General features: G+C 43.2%; 1 protein-coding gene across 2 annotated transcripts in view; it reads left to right on the top strand.

Annotated features, from left to right (window-relative positions):
- The window catches only part of grm7 (glutamate metabotropic receptor 7), a 191011-nt gene that overhangs the window by 132045 nt on the left and 36407 nt on the right, over nt 1–22559 (top strand). For both annotated transcript variants that reach the window (XM_064305048.1, XM_064305047.1), the window contains exons 6-7: nt 6564–6764; nt 12826–12965. In XM_064305048.1, the coding sequence (XP_064161118.1) occupies nt 6564–6764; nt 12826–12965 (341 nt within the window). The remainder of the gene's footprint in view (nt 1–6563; nt 6765–12825; nt 12966–22559) is intronic.

Raw genomic sequence — 22559 nt, 5'->3', positions numbered from 1 at the left:
CCTTCAGTCACCCTCAGTCACCCTCAGTCTCCCTCAGTCTCCCTCAGTCACCCTCATTCTCCCTCAATCTCCCTCAGTTTCTCTCTGTCTCCCTCAGTCTCCCTCAATCACCCTCATTCTCCCTCATTCTCCCTCAGACTCCCTCAGGCTCCCTCAGTCTCACTGAGTCTCCCTCTGTCACCCTCAGTCTCACTCAGTCTCCCTCAATCTCCCTCAGTTTCTCTCTGTCTCCCTCAGTCTCCCTCAATCACCCTCAGACTCCCTCAGTCACCCTCAGTCACCCTCAGTCTCACTCAGTCTCCCTCAGTCTCCCTCTGTCACCCTCAGTCTCACTCAGTCTCCCTCAATCTCCCTCAGTTTCTCTCTGTCTCCCTCAGTCTCCCTCAATCACCCTCATTCTCCCTCAGTCTCCTTCAGTCTCCCTCAGTCACCCTCAGTCTCCTTCAGTTCCCCTCAGTCTCCCTCAGTCTCCCTCAGTCCCCCTCTGTCTGCCTCTGTCTGCCTCAGTCTCCCTCAATCACCCTCAGTCCCACTCTGTCTGCCTCAGTCTCCCTCAATCACCCTCAGTCCCCCTCAGTCTCCAGGTATGAGCCGCTGCCGTTGCCGGTGACACCGGCGACTTGCCGTCAGCTCTGCCCCATGCCTCAGCCCTTGCGTGCACTTTCAGGGCCTCTGCTCAGTGTCAAAATGCATGTAAACATGGCTGTCATCACCTGCAATGTAACGTGACCTCAGTGAGTCTGCTTTTGTGCCATTAATCTTGACAAAAACGAGCGCCGATCAAAAGCTTGCCGCCGAGGACAGCAAATGTTTGTTTCTCACCTCAGCCTTGTGTTCACTCGGCCTTGTGTGCACCGTCAGTAAACAAATCTATTCTTCCAAACAGTGCCAATGGCTTGCATTTAAATATTTAGCTACAGGGATCTCCCGATCAGACGCATGGCTGTGTTATCCTTGAATATTGTTTTCATTATTCCCATAAACATCATTTTAAACATTGTGAATGTAGTTCAATTCCTTTGTGTGGTTTAAACATTAGAGTATAACTGAAACGCAGTTGGCCAAAGGTGGGTTGTTGGTGGGGGGGAGGGGGGGGGGGAGGGATGTGTGTGAACATATGAACATAATGAGGGGTTCCTCATTATGTTCACACATTGTATTCCAAAACTGAAAATCTTGTTGTTTGTGTTTCTTTATTCTTCATTTGTTTCCGGTGACTGATCGTTGTTTGGCTTCAATATTTAATTTGTTGAGCTTCAAAGACGAGTGTGGATATGTTAATGAAGCAATTCATGTTACTTTTGTGTTTGTTGGGGAAGATTTCTGAGCATTTAACCAACCAACCATGGCCCATGTATTGTAATACAGTTGTATTTTTGTTTGGCTGTTGCTATTTTTATAACTTGCATAAGATATGGTAATTGATCACATTTGAACTATTGTTGGGTGTTCTTGAAATCAAATACTATCAATTAAATAGAGAACTAGAAAGTGAATTTCCATGGAGAAATTTATGAGTCTGTGCATAAGTCTTTCTCTTCTATCAATTTGACAGCATGGTTATTAATTATTAATTATTATTATTTTTTTTACATTTTATTTTATGCCAGGCAGTTTGGATTTGTGTGTGTGTGTTTGTGGTGGTGGGGGGGGGGGGGAGTGATTGTACAGTTCCCCACAGCATTCATCACAGCCCTTGAATTTTTTTTATTGTTTCCAAGCCTGCTGTTGTTTTAATATGCTCTTCTTAAAAAAGTACAACACTTTGTTTTTGTAATGGCAGCTGTTCGACATGTTTTACATGAATTCAGTTTTGGCAGGAGGTCTAAACTGTAAGTCATTGTATTCTGAAGCCAAACGACACAAGAGGCTGTTTATACTGAATGTCAGTGCAATTTTCTCTGAGTTTGGTACCAGAAATCAACAAGCCCCGCCCATATTCATTATGCACTACAGCCTCATTGGCTCAATCATTTAACTTAAACAAAACACGTTTTTAACATTGTATTTAAGCAATTTGTGATGCCCCTTTTTATAACATATTTTTTTGACAAGATTAAAATAATTATATCACAGTTTTATCACCTGTCATATCGAAAACAAATAGCAAATTAGCTAATTATGTCAATTTGCTCATGTTGATCAAAGAAAAATAGTCATGACACATGACAAGTTATTTCCTGCAAGCAATCCATCTCTCTAACAACACATTGACAACCAAAGGGAAGGGTAAATGATCAAAAACTACGTAGCTCATAAATGTTCAAACTCTGTGACGCTGCCTTATTATTTTCTTTTTGGTGTTGTTTTGCTTGATATATTACCTATTTTCAGCAAAATATAGCATAATACTGCAGATGTCTTTTTGTTAGAGTAGGCCCAAAGGATTTGCGCTCCAGCAAAAATGACCCGGGGCGGCACGGTGGTGCAGTGGGTAGCACTGTTGCCTCACAGAAAGATGGTCCTGGGTTTGAATCCATGTTTGCATGCTCCCATGTCCACATGGGTTTCCTCCCGCTACTCCGGTTTCCTCCCACAGTCCAAAGACAGGTATGCTAACTGAAGACTGTAAATTGCCCATTGGTATGAGTGTGTGAGTGAATGGTGTGTGTGTGCTATATGATGGATTGGCGGATAGACAAAAATGCTCAGAAACATCTCACAGTGCAGTTACCACTGATCCAAAACATGTTTAGCTTGAATACTTACTGGCAAATCAGTATACAGGATTACAGCAACAATATTGAACTTATTGCTTTAAACTGATCAATGATTTCAACCTGATTTGTCTGCTTGCTAGTTAGTTGTTTATTTGGTGCCAGTTAGCTGCATATTTTTTTTGTTCAATTTAATATCAATTAAATCTTCTCAAAACTTTAAACTCAAAATAAAATCTTCCTGTTGTGTTTCACCAATTGCAATTGTTTCTTTGTTTTTTTTTACCAAGTGTAATGAAGGCTTAAGGTTTATGGTTCTGATAACCCAGAATGTTTCATCAAAGACCATGTGTCTATAGACATGCATGTCTGTGAGAAAAAAACAAAAAAACAAAGTGCATGTTTTCCCTACACATCGGATTTGATTGTTGCATTGTTCATTGTATTAATTTGTCTCGCGCTGTTATTTGTAAGCACAATGCTACAATAATTTTATTGCTGTTGTTATTGTTGTTGTTAAACACGGGAGGCAGAAATTCCTCCTCTCATTATTGGAAGATACATCCATCAGAATATTGTCTTTGCGTGCTTATTGGCCCATGTGATTGATCCTGGCGTGTAAGACCCCGCCTGAAATACGTGCACGCTGCACTGTTGTCTCAGTGCTGATCCACTACAATGCTGGGCCTGACAACAGATTAATGCGTCACGTGATTTAAAAGCCGATGTGCTTAGAGTTCTTATTCCACTCCACACCTTCTGCCTGAAGGGTTGATCTACTGTAGTCAGTTCTAGATCCTAGGATATACATTTAATCTCCATTTCAATGACTAATAGCTGTGTGTGTGTTTTTTCTTTTTTTTTCAGAATTGGAGATTCACCAGGAACATGTATGTTGAGACAGAGAGAGAGATAAAAAGAGAAAGAGAGGGAGAGAGGGAGAGAGATGGGGGTCGGGGAAGGAAACACCCCAGACCTGCAATGTTGTTTTGATATGAGCAAAGTAATATCAAACCTCACCCCGATTTTGAAAAAGCTGCCAAGTGATGAAACAAAAGCTTGATAGTTGTGTTTAAAGTTATGTAAAACCTTCTGCCTTACTTTATGGATTCCATTCCACCTCTGAAAGGTCTTTGCAGACACATTTCTTCAGATTACTTGATACTCATGGGGTCTCTCCCTAAGGTCAGTTTCATTTCCTTCTGCATTTCCGTATAGAATTTCCTGCAGCAATTCAGAATGTAAGGTTCAAACTGCCCGATACTTCCTTTCATGTTTGAGTACCCTAGAAGCAGGGGCACCATGGAAGAATTAAACTTTGCAGTGTAACACCTTTTCTTGAAATATAAGCCATAAAGCATACATTTCACTGCCATAAACGTGACATAAAACCTGTCATAACCAATTATGATGCTACAGCTTATGGCAGCAGTCATAACACTGTCATAACATATGCAGAGAATTTTTCTTATGACAAAGTCACGCAGGCTCCATGATATATAGTTCAAGTAATGTTTAACCCTTTGTTTCACGGAACAGGCAGGTGTATGGGTTGAAAAAAGTATGTGTGTGTGTCTTTGTGTGCACGCGTGTACATATAGAACAGATAAGAGAACCTGTCTAAACTCGAGTCGGTCAATATAATGAGTCAAGAAGTCAATAATACTTTTTTTTGGCTTTCTCTGGAAGGTAAAAATACCAAAGGCAATGTTCATAAATTAATTATATGAACATGGAAAGGTACAGACACTAAGAACACCAAACAGAAGTTGCGTAATCAGAATAAGAAAAAATACACACACTCAACTGTGAAGAAGCACAAAGGTTCCACAGATGTCATGTGTAACATTTTTATCCACACAGATGTCATAGGCAACATCCATATATCTGCATAGTGTCATATGTAACATCCATATATCTACATGAATTTGATTTGAAACATCAGTATAGGCACAAAGTGCAAAAAGGTGCCAGAACAGGAAGTGAAGCAGATGTTCTAGTCTGCTAGAACTTTCACTGGTGCTCAAAAATAAGGAAATAAAGAACTAGCAAACCAAAGGTCACAAGGCTGCACTGTACAGTACCATAATGACATCTCCCCTCTCCCCCTAAACTACCCCAGCTCAGGGTGTTGTGCTTGCATTTCAGTGCCATAGATTTTAGTGGAACTTGAAACTAAAGTTACCCAAGAAGAAAGTTGCGCGTTTGTTTTACGTGGGAGTGACAGGTCCCTGACTTCAGGACTGCAGTCGTGTGGGCTCCCTGGAGTCTCTTAGTCACAGGGGTTATTTACGGGTAGCTTCAGCTCTGGCAAGGTCAGCTCTTTAACAAGCGGAGAGGGCTCTATCCTAAAGATGATTTCCTGTTAACGTGGCCGAGCTCTTGCCGCACTGCTGGTGACTCATATGGGGAAAGTACCCTTGCCCTTCAGTATCCCAGATGAAGGCACTCCATCTTAGAAACGAACGACGCTTGAGCAATTATGCCTGAGCGAGCTGGAGAAAACCCGGGGAGAAGTGCTAAAGAGCCTGAGGGGGAGGGCGAGGGCTCCCAGAGTCAGCCCCGTCCCTGTGAGCAGGGAGCACTAACCATTTGAAAGGAAACGGATGCTTCCAAGGACATGACGTGTGTGTGTGTGTGTTTTGTCACTGTGTGTACAGATGTCAATGGGTAGTTATTGGAAAAAATCTTGATCAAAAGCATCAGCAGGGCACTGGATGTTCAGAGGGATAAACAAGAGTACAGAAAAAGCATGGGACGAGATGAAAGATACATGGAGGCACACATTGGCACCCATGCACATGCGCACAGATGCACACACCTTCACACACCTTCACATGCAAATGCCTACTATCCTTTTGCTTTAATAATGTTTATAATGAGAATGGCAACCATGAAACCAATGTAAAATCCAAATTATTTCTCCACGGAAATGGAAAGACACAAGTAATTGATGTACAGTCCCTTTCACATAATGTTGGCCCCCAAGAAGAAAAGAGAAACATATTGATTATGATCCCGGTTTGAATAGCACATGCTATGGGACATGAGAAGGTGTTTGTCTTATGCAGCTCATAACATGGGAAAGGGAAGCTCGCAGTTGCCCAACAAACCTGGACAGCTGCTGATTTTCTTTACTGCTCCCTGTGTCACTGCGGCAGCAGGCTGTGTGTTACCCTGGGGGCCATGAGAATCTTCTTCCAGCCCGATCCTAAAGGCCTTGCCTAAACCTTTAGCAATCACTCTGTACAAATAGTCTTGATGAAGGGGGTATATCCATGGAAAGCGGATCGGAGATGCGACCCCTCGAGATTAAAATGCAATTAAATGAAGGCCAGGTAAGCTCCGGTCTCGTTGCCACAGACAGTCAGGTCATAAGAACAATAATGGCGCACTGCTAATATCATCCCGGACAGGTGGGGACAAGTAATATGTATGAAAGCTTTGCTAAGAGCCTGAGAGTTTTCGCTCTCCGTGAACTGCACATAGACAAGACACGGCATGATGTGATCACTGAAATCCAAAGCCGTTATAAGAATACTCTCCAAAACTGGCGTTGAGATTTAATATGCGCAGTCATCAAATGCTTTCCTTTAAAGCACCGGTGTAGTAGTACAACATTTCACAACTTTAAAGTGCGTGATACGGACTGAGTTGATGTGTATAGCAATCGAAGCAAATTTAAGTTGTGCTGCGGTGAGTTTTTCCTTTACTACTGCGGCCCTAGACTTGTTTTATGGGGCTTGAGGCTGGGCTATGCTGTGTAGCGCATTGCAACAAATCCTGAAAAATGTGTTATATAAATAAACTTTGATTGATTGACTGACTGGTTTGATTTTTGTAGTCCTAACCCTGTCCCTCTCATCACCACTCAACATCCATCCCCATCCCCTCCCACCCCTACAGGGAAGGAGCGAATTGGGATGGACTCCAAATACGAGCAGGAGGGAAAGGTGCAGTTTGTGATCGACGCGGTCTACGCCATGGCCCACGCCCTGCACAACATGCAGAAGGACTTGTGTCCCGACTCCTCCGGAATCTGCCCAGAGATGGACCTGGCCGGAGGAAAGAAGCTCCTCAAGTACATCCGCAGTGTGAGCTTCAACGGTGAGTGTGCGTGTGTGTGTGCGCGTGTGTACAAGTGTGTGTACGTGTGTGTGTACATGCGATTTTTATTCGGAATATTGATGTATCGCTAGAGGTTTCAGCACACAGCATTGAATGCAACAGAGCACAGCACAGTGCAAGACACAACAACATCCATGAAACACAAAGACTCTTAAACTGGTGTCTGAAAGGTTAAAGCGTTTCCAATAATTGTTTGGCTCACATATTTTATGCGCATTTTTGTCTCCAAATGTACATCAAAGCACCTGACAGCTGTGAATCACAAGAGGCACACGGGAATAGGATGTATGCATAGAATACATTTATATTAATACATGGAATGAAAGGAAAATGAATAAATATGTAAATAAATAGCATCACTGACTGACAGATGGATGACAGGCCTTTTCATTTCAGCTGGCTAATTTCATTTTACTCATTGGCTCTCTCCCAACATGAAAGCATTATGTTATAGATATCAAAGAAGAAGAAAAAACAAATAAAATAAAACTACATTTATTTTCATTCAACTTAAAATGTTTTCCCCTTTGTTTCCCCTGTGTACAAATAATTCAGCTTTTCATCACAATCACAAAAGCTGAATTGTGCGGCTCCGCACTGGTGAAATGAAATGAGAAGGCATGGCATTCTGGGAAGGCTGAGACGTGAGGCAGCAGTGGTGCACAAGTTGCCAGGCAGCCTCCGTTCGGTTTATGCGATCGCATTTAGGCGGCAGACAATGGGCAAATGCCTCGGCATGAGTTTTCCACAGAAATCCGTTCATCTGCCATCGCACATCCCAGTACTGCTTACCCATAATACAATATGATGAGGGGAAGGGGGGGGGGGTGCATTGCAGGGGTAGGAAGGGGAAAGACAAACTGCAGGCTAAGCCTTGAAAGGAAGTACCATTTACAGTTCATGCTGTGGATAACAACTTCTTGTTTCATGAGCAGCCAAGAACATTACGACCCTCCTACAGAGCAAACAAAAAGCATTCAGAATCAAATTTTTCCCTGACATTTCCCACATACTGGGGAAATATTCAAAAGGCCGCACTGGCTCCCTCGCTGGATATTCAAAAGCCATTAATGAGGCCATGCAGGGATGAGGATGAGTTCCATAACAGCCCCAGAACTCAGCTACGTGTTGCTATCACCACAGATTCTCTAAGCTTTTTCCAGACACTCAGCTACTGCCGAGCTACAGCTCTCTGCTTCTTAGCTACCGGAGGTTTCGATTGGTAACGAGAGTGTCACATTGCAGTAAATACTGTCCTTTGTCATAGTATCGCACTTGGTCCCAAGCCTGAATTTTCTAAATATGTGTTAAAATAGAATGTTTTTACTAAAACTGTAGGGAGGCTGTTTTCATTGCTAAGAATACAGTCTGTTCTAGTCAGCCTGTCAAAAAAATCGCTCGTAAATACAGAAGATCTCTTAGGCCTGTTCTACCTCTGGTCCAGTGGGTTTAAAACTAGTCTAAGCAGAAAGTTTGTTCAGAGGGCCCAAGACCTGAAAAATGATTTAGTGTAAAAACTAGATTTATGAACCTGAATGATATCAAACAGAGAAAGCTGCTGACATCATTAGAGGCAAGGTATGTGTAGTAATGGCTGTGTAGCACGTGTGCAATGAAACTAAATTACTAATAGGTTTGTCTTTGAGTTACTTAGTCTCCAAAACATGTTCACCTGCATTTAAATTTCACTTGCGGGAGCCCATTTACCTGGGCTCCATCAAGTTTCTTGGGAATTATAAAATGAATATGAGGCTAAACAATTTACTTTATGCATTTACGTCATGTTTTCCTATTTGACTCACGGGGTGAAATTTGGATATCTCAGTTGCCTCACTTCAGAGGCTTGTTTTGGGCATCAGATACTTTTACTCCCCAATTAAGTGCACATCTTTGAGGTCATCTACATCAGTGCAATGCGAGATCAAAAGGCAGTCATTGCTTTGATGTCCTCGTCATAGTGGGTCTGCCCTTTTGGAGAAGGGTAGCTGCTGTTTGGCTGAAGCCTGTGCTTGTGTTAAGTGAGGGAATTACATCCTGTCCAATCCCGTCCTTTGGGAATTTCTCATCTAAAGTTCCATCACATCTAGACATCACGTTGTGCCAACCACACAATGCTGTATATAATGTTTTTTATTTTTTATTTTTTGAAAACAAGTAAAGAGTCTAAGTCTAAACAGAAGAAACCAGGGGTCCAGCACAGGGGTACATTACCCATGAATGAGGAAATGAAAGGTGTTCATGGCAGTAGCATGCATTGTGGATTTTAAGAGAAATAGACAGGTCTTCTATAGAAAATTAATAATTGGTTCTGCACCCATTATAGTTCTATGTAAAATGAATCAGACTGAGATGTGTTATATCACATTATATGAACGTGTCCACCAACAGTGGAAGCAACAGTGATTTGAGATTCATTATAGGTAAATGCCAATTTAAGAAAATGACAGTTACAATAAGTGTCAAGCATACAATATGCTGGCATCAAGCTGAAAGTCGATCTTACAACGCCATGCCATCGAGAGAAAAATAAAACTGAATGGTTGAGTGGTCTTTTCATCGTCATGCTCAGTGAGATCCTTGTGTTGAATCTTGAGCGTACATGGCCCTTTTTAAAGGTGAAATTCAGCCAGTTCATGCATAGTTCTCAGACAGATAATTATACTTATTACTAAGCTAATAAATAAAAGCAATAAAGAGCTTTAAAAAGGTCCTTTATGAAATGTCTGTATGGTGTTATTGGCTGTGAGTTGCTGGTTATTAGAACAGCCCGTGTTCATTATAAACTGAAATATCTCACTGCGGGTGCAGAGTGGCGTTCATCTTTAAATGTGTATGCTGTAAATCGGAACGGTCCATATTTTGGCTTTCCGCCTAAGATATTGGCTGGTAATCTTTGTAATATGATTTTTTTATGGGATGCTTCATGTGTTTGAATATATTTTCAGACTGCTTATTGATTAAAAAATGAAAAAAAAAAAAAGAAACATGGGAAGGACAAAGGGGAGGGGATCCATCCAAAGCAAGCTCTCGAGACACGCGGTGTTGATTTCCAATATGAACTTGGTCATGATTGCCTTTGATCTGCAGCTTGCTGCCCTGATAGATCAAAGGGCATAATCATTATGAACAATATTACATTTCAAAGGACGGGAAAAATAGAGAGAGAAAAAAAAAAAAAGAAACATGACATTACAGTGTGTTCAGACATAAAGGAACACTTAGTGAATCTGCTGAGTCCGAAGGGGGAGTCTACAAGTGAGTTCATCTGCCTGGATGCCTGGGGTCTAATTACATGATGACAGATCCAGGATGGTAGCAGGATGGACTGGAGTGGACTGGTCTTCATTTTGAGAACAGGCCATTATTGTGACGGCTCAATAAAAGGAATGGGACCCAGGCGCAGCGATTAACAGGCAGTCGTAAGCGGGGAAAAAAAAACAGCAACACAACGTCAAAACGTAGAAACCGGCAACGCAAAATAACAAACGAGGAAGGAATAGCACGCAAAAACTAGACACGGGGTGACGAGCAGACTGACATGTAAGAGAGCACAAAGACCAAGGAATGAAGCTTACATACACCCGCCAACAGGTGTGCAGAATTAGTCAGCAAACTCAGGTGAACCGAAAATGGGGACTAGGGCGGGGGAGGAGACGGCATCTGGTGATCGGGAACGGGAACCGTGACAATTATGCACCAATTTTGATACTGTTCGAATATTAACAGGGTTTTTCTAAACCATTAGCAGAGCCCGTAATTTTCTTTTTTTTCCCCTCATGGAAATAGCAAAAGCAAAAACAACAAAAAAAAAAAATAATAATAATTTGAGGGGTGGGGGGAGGGGGTGATTAATCTAGTAGCAGGTACATGAAGAGAGCTTTTCCAGTGTGCAAGTGTGAGAGATGAAAGAGCACAACACACAAATTCATGTGAAAAGAGGGGGAAAAGAACACTTGAAGTTTGGTTGCTTTAGCCCTTTTCAGAGTGTTTTTTTTTACTGTAGCCTCCAGTGTAAAGATGAAAATACTTCATAGTTCTGCGCATACAAATTTCTTGAAAAAAAGAAACATTTAAGAGGCCTCTTTCTGAACCACATATTTACAGCATGACACGCAGGCGGCACTAGTACTGTGAATACTAATAGGGTGATAAAGGCCCTTTTAATCAGTTGTGATCAAACTGGAAACTAAATACATATCATGTATATATTGTAACATATTAAGTGCCATTGTGTTTCATAGGGACATACTCTATTTAGCAGATGCTCTTATCCAGAGCGACTTACATATTTTTTTTTTTCAAAGCATTTTTTACATTGCATCCATTTGTACAGCTGGATATTTACTGAAGCAATGCGGGTTAAGTACCTTGCTCAAGGGTACAACAGCAGTGTCCTACCTGGAAATCAAACCTGCGACCTTTAGGTTACCAGACTAGCTCCTTACCCATTATACTACACTACCACCCGTAGTATAAGTTTTACCTTCCATACTTCATCATTGTTTGCCACAGGTAGACATTTCTTGACTCTTGATTCCTTTATTCTAATCACCATGCCCTGATGTTACGGGTCGTTATTCTGCTATGCTTATCGGGCGGAAGCCACTGTTATAGCGAAACTCCTGAGGTGGAAATCAAACATTGTGACGTGTGACAAGGCCTTAAAGCTAAGGTTAGGAGAGACGGTACTAATTATATCTAAAAGGACTAGAGCAGAGCCAGCGGTGCGTAGCTGTCAATTTGAGTCCAAATCAACAGACGCAGGGAAACAATGCGCTTAGTTCCACAGCATTGCTGTGAGCTCCGAGATAGGCTTGTTTTTTTTTTTCTGTGACTGACAGCTCTCTTTGCTCGGCGACGGCTTTTGAAAAGCCGCGCAATCCGAACCGCGAAGGAAAATCAATAAAGGTGAGCGCGTGCACAATATACGGCGGAACCCACAGACACACTGGAATGCACACGGCTGACAGTCTGGACTGGCTCGCGCATTGGTGTTTCTTTTTGTTTTGTTGTTGTTGGTTAAACAAAAGACGACACCTCCACCTACGAGGCTTCAGACGGAAGGCTTGGTGTCAGTGTTCACGTTTATAGTGGCGGTACCTGCCTCATGACACCATGGCACCTGTGCACTTATCTGTAATTGAATGTGTGGATGAGGAGTGTGGCTACGGATGTAAGGCAGATTCTCCACCCCCTGCACACCCCCCAACACAGGTGCACAGGCAGCCAGTTCAGCGATGGATATGAAGCGGCTAAAGATGGCACAGCTGCCAAGCTTTCTCTGTAGAGCCTCAAAAGCATGCCTTAATCTAGACTGACATCTGGAAAAGTACTCTTCTGAAAGACCTGTCAGTACATCTACTCTGTCCCTTGGAAATAACTACCTTTTGTTTTACTTTTAGTAACACACTTTAGGTGCACACTTTTACACACTACCTAGCTACTTAGCTTTCTTAGTGAACAGTGACACAGCTTTATTTTAGTTAAAAACTACTCACAAGTTAAATGCAACTTGTTGATGTAGACTAATTAGTAACGGGTCATAAAACACAGTCTTTTTATTCCCCACAGAGTCTCTCTTTGAGCATCCAGCACAGCTCTTCAAAAAGGCTTATCCTGCTTGTAACTTTCTAAAACTGTGACTTAATTAGGTCCTGGCTAGGCTCCTGTGCTCCGTTTAGGCAGGTTGGTGTATCAGCTAAGACTAGATCTACAGGGACAAACACAAATGCACGCATGAACGCAGGCATACACACACATGCACACACACACACACACACACACACAAATGCTCAGCACTGCATTGAAGTGTAATGTGTCCCAAAGCCTGCAAGAGAAACAGTCTCTGGGTCACTGAAACACAAAGGTAACGAGAGGAAGGGAAGAGCAATATAACAGAGTGATGTCTGTTAACTATTACCATAAAAGACTGCCTTTTCTCAAAATGCTTCGAGTGTCAAGCCGTTTCAAAAGCAAGGCCCTGGCCCGAGTGAAGTGAAAAATGGCGATCTTCACGTGTCACCGTCTTCTCTTCCTGCAGGCAGCGCAGGCACATCTGTGACGTTCAACAGGAACGGTGACGCGCCGGGGCGCTACGACCTGTTCCAGTACCAGATGAACAACAACAGCTCTCCGGGGTACAAGGTGGTCGGGCAGTGGATGGACACGCTGCAGCTCAACGTGAGTACAGGGAAGGGAGGGGAAACTGCTTCACGGAGAATATCAGACCTAGGCATCAGAGGCTATACACCAGACCTCCATCAAACACACCAGTTAATTGCTTTTACCCAGAAGATACCAGTAAAATTCCTACAGCTGAAAGAAACGTTTTACAACAAAACGCCTATATCCGCTGATATAATGGAAAAAAAAGACTTTTGTCCTTTGACCGTGAATTGTGGTCATGTAGTGACATGTTTCTCAGTCACACTGGATGTGAACGGGTAGAGGGAAGAATGTCCCTCTCTTTCTCTGCATTCCTCGTAGCTGTCCACAGTTTGGCTTTTCAATAGCAGCTCCGTGCTTGATATACAGGCTTCATTTGAATCCCGTTGTTTTCCCCCTTTGTGAGCATTTGGTTATTTATTTATCCGAGACGTGAAGAGCCTCCCGTTCGCGCTGACTCAGCAGGAGCTCGCAGTAAAGCGGGCCGTAGTGGAGTGTGCAGCAGTGCAGCAGTGGAGCGTGCAGCAGTGCAGCAGTGGAGCGTGCAGCAGTGCAGCAGTGGAGTGTGCAGCAGTGCAGCAGTGGAGCATGCAGCAGTGCAGCAGTGGAGCGCGCAGCAGTGCAGCAGTGGAGTGTGCAGCAGTGCAGCAGTGGAGCATGCAGCAGTGCAGCAGTGCAGCGTGCAGCAGCGGAGCGTGCAGCAGTGGAGCAGTGGAGAGCGCAGCAATGGAGCGCGCAGCAGTGCAGCAGTGGAGTGCGCAGCAGTGGAGCGCACAGCAGTGGAGCGGGCCGTAGTGGAGCATGCAGCAGTGGAGCATTGGAGTGCGCAGCAGTGCAGCGTGCAACAGTGCAGCAGTGGAGTGCGCAGCAGTGGAGAGGGCAGCAGTACAGCAGTGCAGCAGTGGAGCAGTGCAGCAGTGGAGCGCGCAGCAGTGGAGCAGTGCAGCAATGGAGCAGTGGAGAGCGCAGCAGTGCAGCAGTGGAGCGCGCAGCAGTGCAGCAGTGGAGAGCGCAGCAGTGCAGCAGTGAGAGGGCGAGCAGTGGAGCAGTGCAGCATGGAGCAGTGAGAGGAGCAGTGCAGCAGTGGAGAGCGCAGCAGTGCAGCAGTGGAGAGTGCAGCAGTGCAGCAGTGGAGAGTGCAGCAGTGGAGCAGTGGAGAGTGCAGCAGTGGAGCGAGCCGTATTTCCCTCCAGATCATTTCCAGGGACATTTTAAAGGCGTGTCTTCATAATCAGCGCCTTTAAAAGACGCCAGCCTCTAATTGAACCTCGGATTGCACGAATGTACAGATAGATTCTTGGCCCCCGGGGAGCACAGTTTATTATGAACACATCAAATGTATAATAGGGCCGGAAAGCGCTGCCAATTTCTGGGTTTGAAGTTTGTTATCGGGTTCTAATGGTTTGGCAGGATCCGCTGCTCCGAACGATTTCATTCCGCAAACCAGTGGCACCGCAACCTGTTATTCCCCTTTCATTTTCCAGCGCACGGCTCACGAATGCATTGTGTGGTAAATTATCTGTTAATTAATCATTTTGCATCGATGGGCATTCACATTCTCTTTTGGGAGAATACCCAAATTTTTCTTTTTTTAAATTTTGCATTCATTTAATAGAACGCATACCCCTTTGTTTTTTTATTAATCGGAATTTGCATATTTTTTTGTTGAGTAAAGTGAGACTACCTTTGTGTAAAATCTAAAACTGAACATGTTGTCCCATTGCTTTATTTAGTAGGGAAATGCATTGGAGCTCAAGGAACTGATTTTCCAGTGTAAAAATCTTTTGTACACTCTGACGCCAGCATCTGACAGCCCGACCATGAAATCTGTACTGGTGGCCACCCTGAAACTAAGAAACATTTTTTTACGAATTTAATGTAAATCAAGTGTAATTAATTAAATTTTATCGTAGTTGCTTCCAGTCCTTGGAACACGTCCTGTAGCTTGTCACAACCATTCCACCAATTAGCACTGGTAAAATGGACAGTAATTCAAATTATTACAGCAAGATGAACCAGCAAAGTGTACAATAAGTCTGTTACAGTACATCTAGAATGTATCTGCATGCAGTTTTTATAGTCTGTAGTTAAGTCATAAATAACTGCTATGCTTACAATAATATGATGTAAATTGTATGTATGGATTTATCCTCTTCAGGTCAAGCGTTCCTTTTAATGACAAGCACATTTTAAAGATATTAATGCATGGAACTTTGACTTCAGTCAGCAAAATAATGACAGCAATGTCCTCTCCTGTATAAACAGGACATCTGTCCGAGAACGGTGAAACAGGACAAAGCTGTCATAGCAAAAACAAATATGCTACTAGTACTACTACTGCTATTGCTACAGCTACTGCTACTACTACTACCACCACTACTACTACTACTTATAATAATAATAATAAAAACAATAATAATAATAATAATAATAATAATAATGCATATTAACTCAAATAGCAGGAGGCAAATTGTATAAACCTGTGTATATGCAAATTCATCAGGTTCACACAGTACTCAATATTACCAACTGATGCTGTGCATCTAATTGACAGAATGTTCCACAGAGAGAACTCTCCCCGTATGTATCTGTCCATGTCTCTGTGCGCATGCACATGTCCATCAGGCTCACTGTTAAAGATAATGGGCTGCTGCTCCTTTCACCTATATGGAGAGGCCGGGTTGTGTTCTTGGGCTGAGACTGACCCTGTGGGAACTCTGGTGAAAGATCAGAGTCTGCAGGCTCGTCCTGCTTAATGAGCTCCTTCCTGCTTTAGGTCCCCACTCACACCTCAGTCTCCCTTACCTAGTCTTCCATCGCAAGACTTTTATTGCAATCCAAGGTCTAATCTAATTTGAAACAATTAAACCTGTTTGTAATTTGCAATACAGGTATTTGGCAGGTGCTTTTAAGCAACGTGAGCGACAGACCTTGCATTTAACACGGTTAGAGAACCGTCACTAGCGACTGGAGATAAAGGTAAAGCTAGCACTAAAATCAATACCGTCACAGAGAGGCGCGCCACGAGACCTGAACAACAGACATTATGTTCTGGGACTAACATTGCTGCGAATGCAAGTTCCCATAGCCTGCCAGGGCGTGCACACCTCCTCCCCACAATGAAAAGACCTGGCTTTGTCCAGCGCCAAAAAAAGAGTGCATTCTGAGATAAGGAGGAGGGGAGAAAAAGCAACAAAATGGAAAATGTTCAAAAGTAGCTTAGCATCATTTAATGAGTGTTTGCTACATCAATAACAAATACATTTTGTTTGCTAAGTTTGAGATTATTAATGATATCATGAGTGCTAATGAAAGAAGTCAGAGTAAAATATCAAGAGAATATCAAGATTGCAACACTACAGTATACATTAAGATGGGAAATAAAATGGAAAAGAACAGACTTTGTCATGTACAACTTAGCACAGAAAATAAAGGGTATTCCTTGATTCTGGCCAGGTTCAATCACATATTCATTCATATATCATTTTTAATGATTTATTGAAATCAGTCAACATTCTCATTCTGAGAGGCAATGTAACAGGCATAAACATTTCATTAATGCCTTCATTTTAAACAATAAGTTTAAAATTTAAGAATATTTTTCTTAAATATTGATTAAAGATTTATTGTGGATACAGTGATTGAAGTGGATTACTTCATTAAAACAGCGACCCATTTAAATAAGTAAGCAATGATTTAAATTGTTATAGAGCCCAGACCCATATTGGCCAGTAAGTTGCCATTTTAAAGTTGTTTCCCTGGAAAACACTTGAGTTTTAATTTGGCAGTCTGCGCAAGGTAAACATGAAACACAGGGCTGCAGGTGTGTCACTGTGTACCGTAGCACAAGCACAGGGGGACATCTTCCCCTTAGCCCTGAGTAGGACTGCACAGTAATACCCCTCTCTTCAGGTACAGGTTCTGGTACAGGTACAGATATGCACCCGCTCAACATGCTCTCCTCTCTGAAGGGCTTATAGGCTGAAAATCCTTTCAAGCCGAATTCCTCGACGTGGCGTTTGAAATGCGCGAGGCTGCCGCAGGCCTCTCCTGTACGTGCGACGAATGAAAAGCGCGCCTTTTGATTACATGGTAACGGTTTCAATCAAATGAGATATAATGGCGGCTTCGGTATAAACACGGAGCTTCACCAAGAATGTCGTTAATTTCCCCAGTGCCTCACGTGCTGCCTCTCACAGCTGTAGTTTTAATTGAAGCTTTGTTTGTTTGCTATATGCCCTAAATACACATAAGAAACAATTAGGAGCAGAGAAGCTCAGAGATATTTCCAGGCAGTGCAGTTCTGCCCTTCGATGACCAAGGGCGAGGTGCTGTGGGGAAAGCGGCATTGCTTCCCCAGCAGTGGAAAAATGACTCAGAAAGCAGCATTGTGTCAGGGAGGCTTCTTCGCCCACCAGATCTGCGTGCGTGTGTTTGTGTGCGTGCATACACGGATACGCGTGCAACTGCTTTTACGTATGCCGTCTTAACTCACAAGCCAAACCAAAAACTAAGGAAGTTACCACAAGAGACTATGGAAAGTAGGCTGGACCATTTTTGTGACGTTGTGTTTACTGGATTGATAATTTTCCATTTTCCTATTATACTCATTAGCCTACTGTGATTATGTCAGTATGCACAGTAAAATTAGTTATTAGAATAATATAGACAATAATGATTTATATCCCAGAGAAAGTGCATATCCACCAGGCTGCATCGCCCTACACATCCTTTCAGGGGTACTTTGTATGGAGGATCAGATCCATGTGGTCGGTGTGGTTTCTTTGTTTGTTTGTTTGTTTGTTTGGGAAAATGTCAGCCTCGATAGACAGACAATGCTCACTGTTTATTGACTGTAATTCTTACCACAAGGGTGAGGCCGGGCTTTTTCAAAGGCCTATTAAGGAGTGTGTTCTGAAATCAGAAGGAGAGGAAGAACAAAGGGGACAGGAAGCAGAGGGCCTTGCTTGGCACAGGGCCCACAAACGAGGCTGTGTAACACAACGGCGCTGGAACAGGGGTTATAATTGAGAGGTTGCGGGTTCAAATTCTAAGTGGGGCACTGCCGTTGTACCCTTGAGTGAAAGTGCGTTGCCTGAAATGCTTCCGTAAATACCCAGCTGTGTAAAATGATAAATGTGTGAAAAGGGAGTTACGTGCGTTGCTGTGGAAAAGGGGGTCTGCTAAGCAAGTGAGCAATGCTCAGAGCACTGAGCACTTCCCACAGCTCCCCCTGAACACATCATTTGCGCACCAGCTCCTCCACACAGGCAGTAATCCTCAGACCTGAAGGAGTTCTCATTCAGTGGCTGCTTGCATTAGATTGTCGCTTCTGTCTTCTGTTTTATTTTTAAACGTGTTCCCTTCATGAAAGCTAAACACCGGGTGCTTTAATTTCATGTATGCGTCCCTCTATATTAAATCCCTTTTTCCGTACGGGGGTATCGGCTCGCGGTGAGAACAGAGAGAAAAAGAGGGGAGAGTGAAACGTGAAGGATGGCGACGCTGCAGTGCGCGCTAACGCTTTGTGAATGGACGCGTCTCCAGGCAACCTGCAAAGAGCACACAGGCCCTGCCGGAGCCCGCCTCCCCTTCTCCGCGCTTGAGGAAAAAAATGTGATTTTAGGCGGCTGGCCCGAGAGAGGACGCAGGAACGGGGACGCGGGGACGGGGACACGGGCGGCGCCTCCTCTGCACTGCGCTGGGGCTACTGTAAACAGCACGCGCTGCGATGACGCGCTCATGCGGCGGTATAAATAATGCACGCGCTTACGCAAACTTGCTCGGCTTGAAAACTTGCAGCCTTCGTAGCCCCGGGCGAGCGCGGGGTCTGCCCACACTGTGAAGGCTCCGAGGCAGCCCTTACCAGGATATACGGCCAATTAATAATGCTCCTTTCCTTCCCCCTGAAGTTTTCATGTGCCAGCATGCCATCCACCGCAGTATCTGAACTGAGACGCTAGGCTAGTTGTGCTTTGGAGATTGGGTTTTTAACCGTAACATCTCAGATTCAGATCCTAGCAGAGACATCGCTGTTGTGCCCCAGGGCACTTTTTTATGATTGGTTTGGTAAAATATAATGCTTTATAAATCAGTGATATGTTGTCCTTGATAGATGTGTCTGCGAAACCAATAATGTAATGTTTTACTTGGGCCTGGGCTTACATGGTGAAGCACTTCTTGTGGAGGATAATGAATATTGCATGTATCTGTAAACCTTTTTATGCATTCTGCCTTACGTAATAAGAACTCCTTATGGAGTTCAGTCCTTATGCATTTAAATCTGACCTTAATTGTTGTTAAGGGCTCTGTTAATTTTTGTTTCATTGCTTACATAAAATATTTAAATTCTCTCAGCATGAGGTAAAAGGACGGTTGCACTCACAGTGTACATTTAACTGGGAATATTAAGAGTAAAATTCAAAAGCACTGGGACAGTGACACAATTTCTGTTGTTTTGGCTCTGTTCTCCAGAACATTGAATCAATGAATATGAGGTTAAAGTGCAGACTGACAGCTTTAATGTGAGGGTATTTACATCCATATCAAGTGATCCCTATAGGAATTACAGCCCATTTAATACATAGTCCCTCCGTTTTAGTAGAGCAGAAGTAATTGGACAAATTAACATCTGAAATAAAGTCATCATATTTAGTACTTGGTTGCAAATCCTTTGCATTTGATGACTGCAACCCACAGACATCCAGATGCGCGACCTGTCGAAAGTGATGAATAAATAAACAGACATGCAATTCAAAGCATTTACTCCTGTTTGTCTAATGGTAGGCTACATAATCAAGCTTGTTTTCTGCACAAAGGTGCAAACACAACAACATGGTTAAATTGTGCTCATTGTCCAAGATAACATGTGGGCTGACTGTTATTGTTGAGTTATGTCTGAATGAAGATTCTGGAATGAACTTGGTGGATCGCTACAGTTCTAAATTATTTGAATAAAACAAATACATGGCTTGGTGACAGCCAAGATTTGAATGAGCATATTTTGTTAATGCTTAGAGTAGAGATAAAATTGGTATCACCATAAAACTGATAGACATACATGTATGTTTTGTTTTTCTTGATCTCTCTTGTCCACACATGAAAGCAAAAGTGTATACATGCCCTCCCCCCACCCACTACCCTCACACAGACATGCACACACACACACACACACACACTCTAAAACACACATCCGCTTGCGCCAGGATACTCTTGTCAGAAATGTACATCGATGATCACCGATGGGACTGACCTAGTTCTCCAATTAAGTGTGAGGGGAACCCATGTGCCTTAATCTCCTCCACACAGAAACCCAAATAACTCCCTCAACTCTGAGGACCCAGATTACAGCCTTGTGAAAGGTCAGGGTGAACCTCAGGAGAGTTGACCTTTGAGCGCTGCTTAAGGTCTACTTCCTCTCTGAAAAGCATGACGGGGTCTATAGATTATGCAGCAGGGCCCAGTGTACGGCACACCAATAATGAGCCCAGGTCCCCCGCAGTGCCGCACGTAATGCGCTACATGTGAAATACCACGTGATTATCGCTGTGCCAGACGTCATCAGTTTGGCTGGAGGAAGCACACAGGAGATAGCGCATTGGCGAACATCGAGCAGGTCGACCCTCATCAAGCATTGAAGTCATGGTCATTATGAACAGAGAGGGAGACAGGGAGGTGCAATAATGAAACCATGCCATCATGGTATTGATTCGTTGAGGAGATGTCTCAGTTCTTAGGATGTTCAACACCATGCATCACAACATTACAGGCAGCTCAGTTGTCACAGAACCTTCTGGTAGCCTTCTGGATTTAAGCCTCACCCGTGAACCATGTAAAATGTCCTATAAATGTTTCACTTTCACAGATCATGTCAGTTTTATTAAAAGTCTCCTGTAAGATTGGTTTGTGCCACCTGCAGTAATGGAAAGTTTCTGTTGCACTGAAATCTCCTAAAAGGCCCCCCCACTCCCCCTGCCCCCGGACACTTTCATCACCCTGTCCTTTTTATAAAGCCTCTTTGCAAATGCACAAATATCAAGTTCATGAAGAAGAAGTCACAGTATTTTAGTGGGTAATGTGCTCATGAATCAACAGAGGCTCCAGAGAGACATGTGACCGCCTCCATTGCAAATATGTGCTGTAAAAATATCACCATTAGCATGCAAAGCGCATTACTCCCAGTGCCGAGCTGTGAAGTGTTTTCCTCGTCTGCGAGTTACAAAATAAAGGTTGGAATGGGAACATAATTGTGTGGGTTCTGCAACTGGTCATCCTGCAAGTGTGAAAAACTGCCAGCGATGTTTATTTTCTCCTCGCTGCGTACATAGCTTGCATAGTCTGCGCGTGAGGGTCTCGCATTTTTCTGAATATAATTTGCCATGGCAACTCTACATTGTTGTGCAGGAAAGATAGGCTACACCGTCAGTTTGAAAATGACTTCTCTCTCAGCCAATTTCAAGGAAGGTCCACACAATGCAACCAAATTACCTTAATGCATATTTGGGAGAGAAGCAAAATCAAAATCTGAAACGCTAATATGTTTTCCCTTTCTGCGTATTATCTTTTATGTCCGCGAAGCCCTCCCTGATTTTCAGCTTTCTCCCGTCGGCTTTTGTTTGACGATAATTTGGTCGGCGTGTGCGAGTGCGCCGTGTGACCGAGGCTTTCTGCGGGATCTTTAAAGGAAGGGGGCTTGAATAGTGGAGTTAATCACTGTTGCAAAACACCAATAAAAGGGAGCAGCAGAGCAGACAGACTCCCTTTGATTAAATCAGTGGGCGGAGCCGGAGGGAGGGACTGCGAACCGGGTGTCAGCTCTGATGATGGCTGTGCCGTTTGACAGTACAGTCACACAGTGTAAGCATTGCGCCTAAATAAGGGCGCTTTAAAAACAAGACAATTTCCCCCTGTGCAAGTCAAAGCACAGAGGGGTGCGGGGGTGTCCGTGGTGCACAGATAAATGTTTGTGGCCCATGAAGCCATTTTTAAGGTGCAGTCTATTTTGTCAACGAGTTTCACTGCGGTTCAGTGAAACTCGTTGACATTTCAAAACTTAAGAAACAACATTTAAGGCCAGGAAGAGGGATTCTGTTTTGTATCCATAGAAACAGGGCAGTTAATCTCATTACAGTTTCCTCACTCTGCTAATGATGAGCTTTGGGAGAGGACTAAAGCTAGACCATGGTGGTGGGCCTACACTGCTTCGGGTAGAGATCAGAACTGAAGTTAATAAACATTCAAAGAAGGTGTTCTCAACTCAGTCTTGCATAAATTGAATACGTTCTCATATATTGTGAAAATATGGGCTTTTTAAAATGTGATGAATATATGTCAAGGCTGTGTATTATATATATATATATATAGCAATATGAAAGCAGAAAGAATTAGGATATTTTCCCATACACTGTAAAGTCATTGGCAAGTAGGAGTCATTTTCATTTTGTGTGCAGGGAATGTGCCCTCATACAGCCTATACATTCTGGTTAATGAGGGAAAAAAAGAGAAGAAATGAGTTTGGAGGTTAAATTGGGAATTAGCTGATAATGCATGTGTGAAGTGTAAATCAACGGACTATTGTTGGCTGAAGACAGATAGCTTTAAAGCACAAAG

This window comes from Anguilla rostrata, chromosome 13 (assembly GCF_018555375.3).
Source record: "Anguilla rostrata isolate EN2019 chromosome 13, ASM1855537v3, whole genome shotgun sequence".
Lineage (NCBI taxonomy): Eukaryota > Metazoa > Chordata > Actinopteri > Anguilliformes > Anguillidae > Anguilla > Anguilla rostrata.
This window is presented reverse-complemented; position numbering and strand designations above follow the sequence as displayed.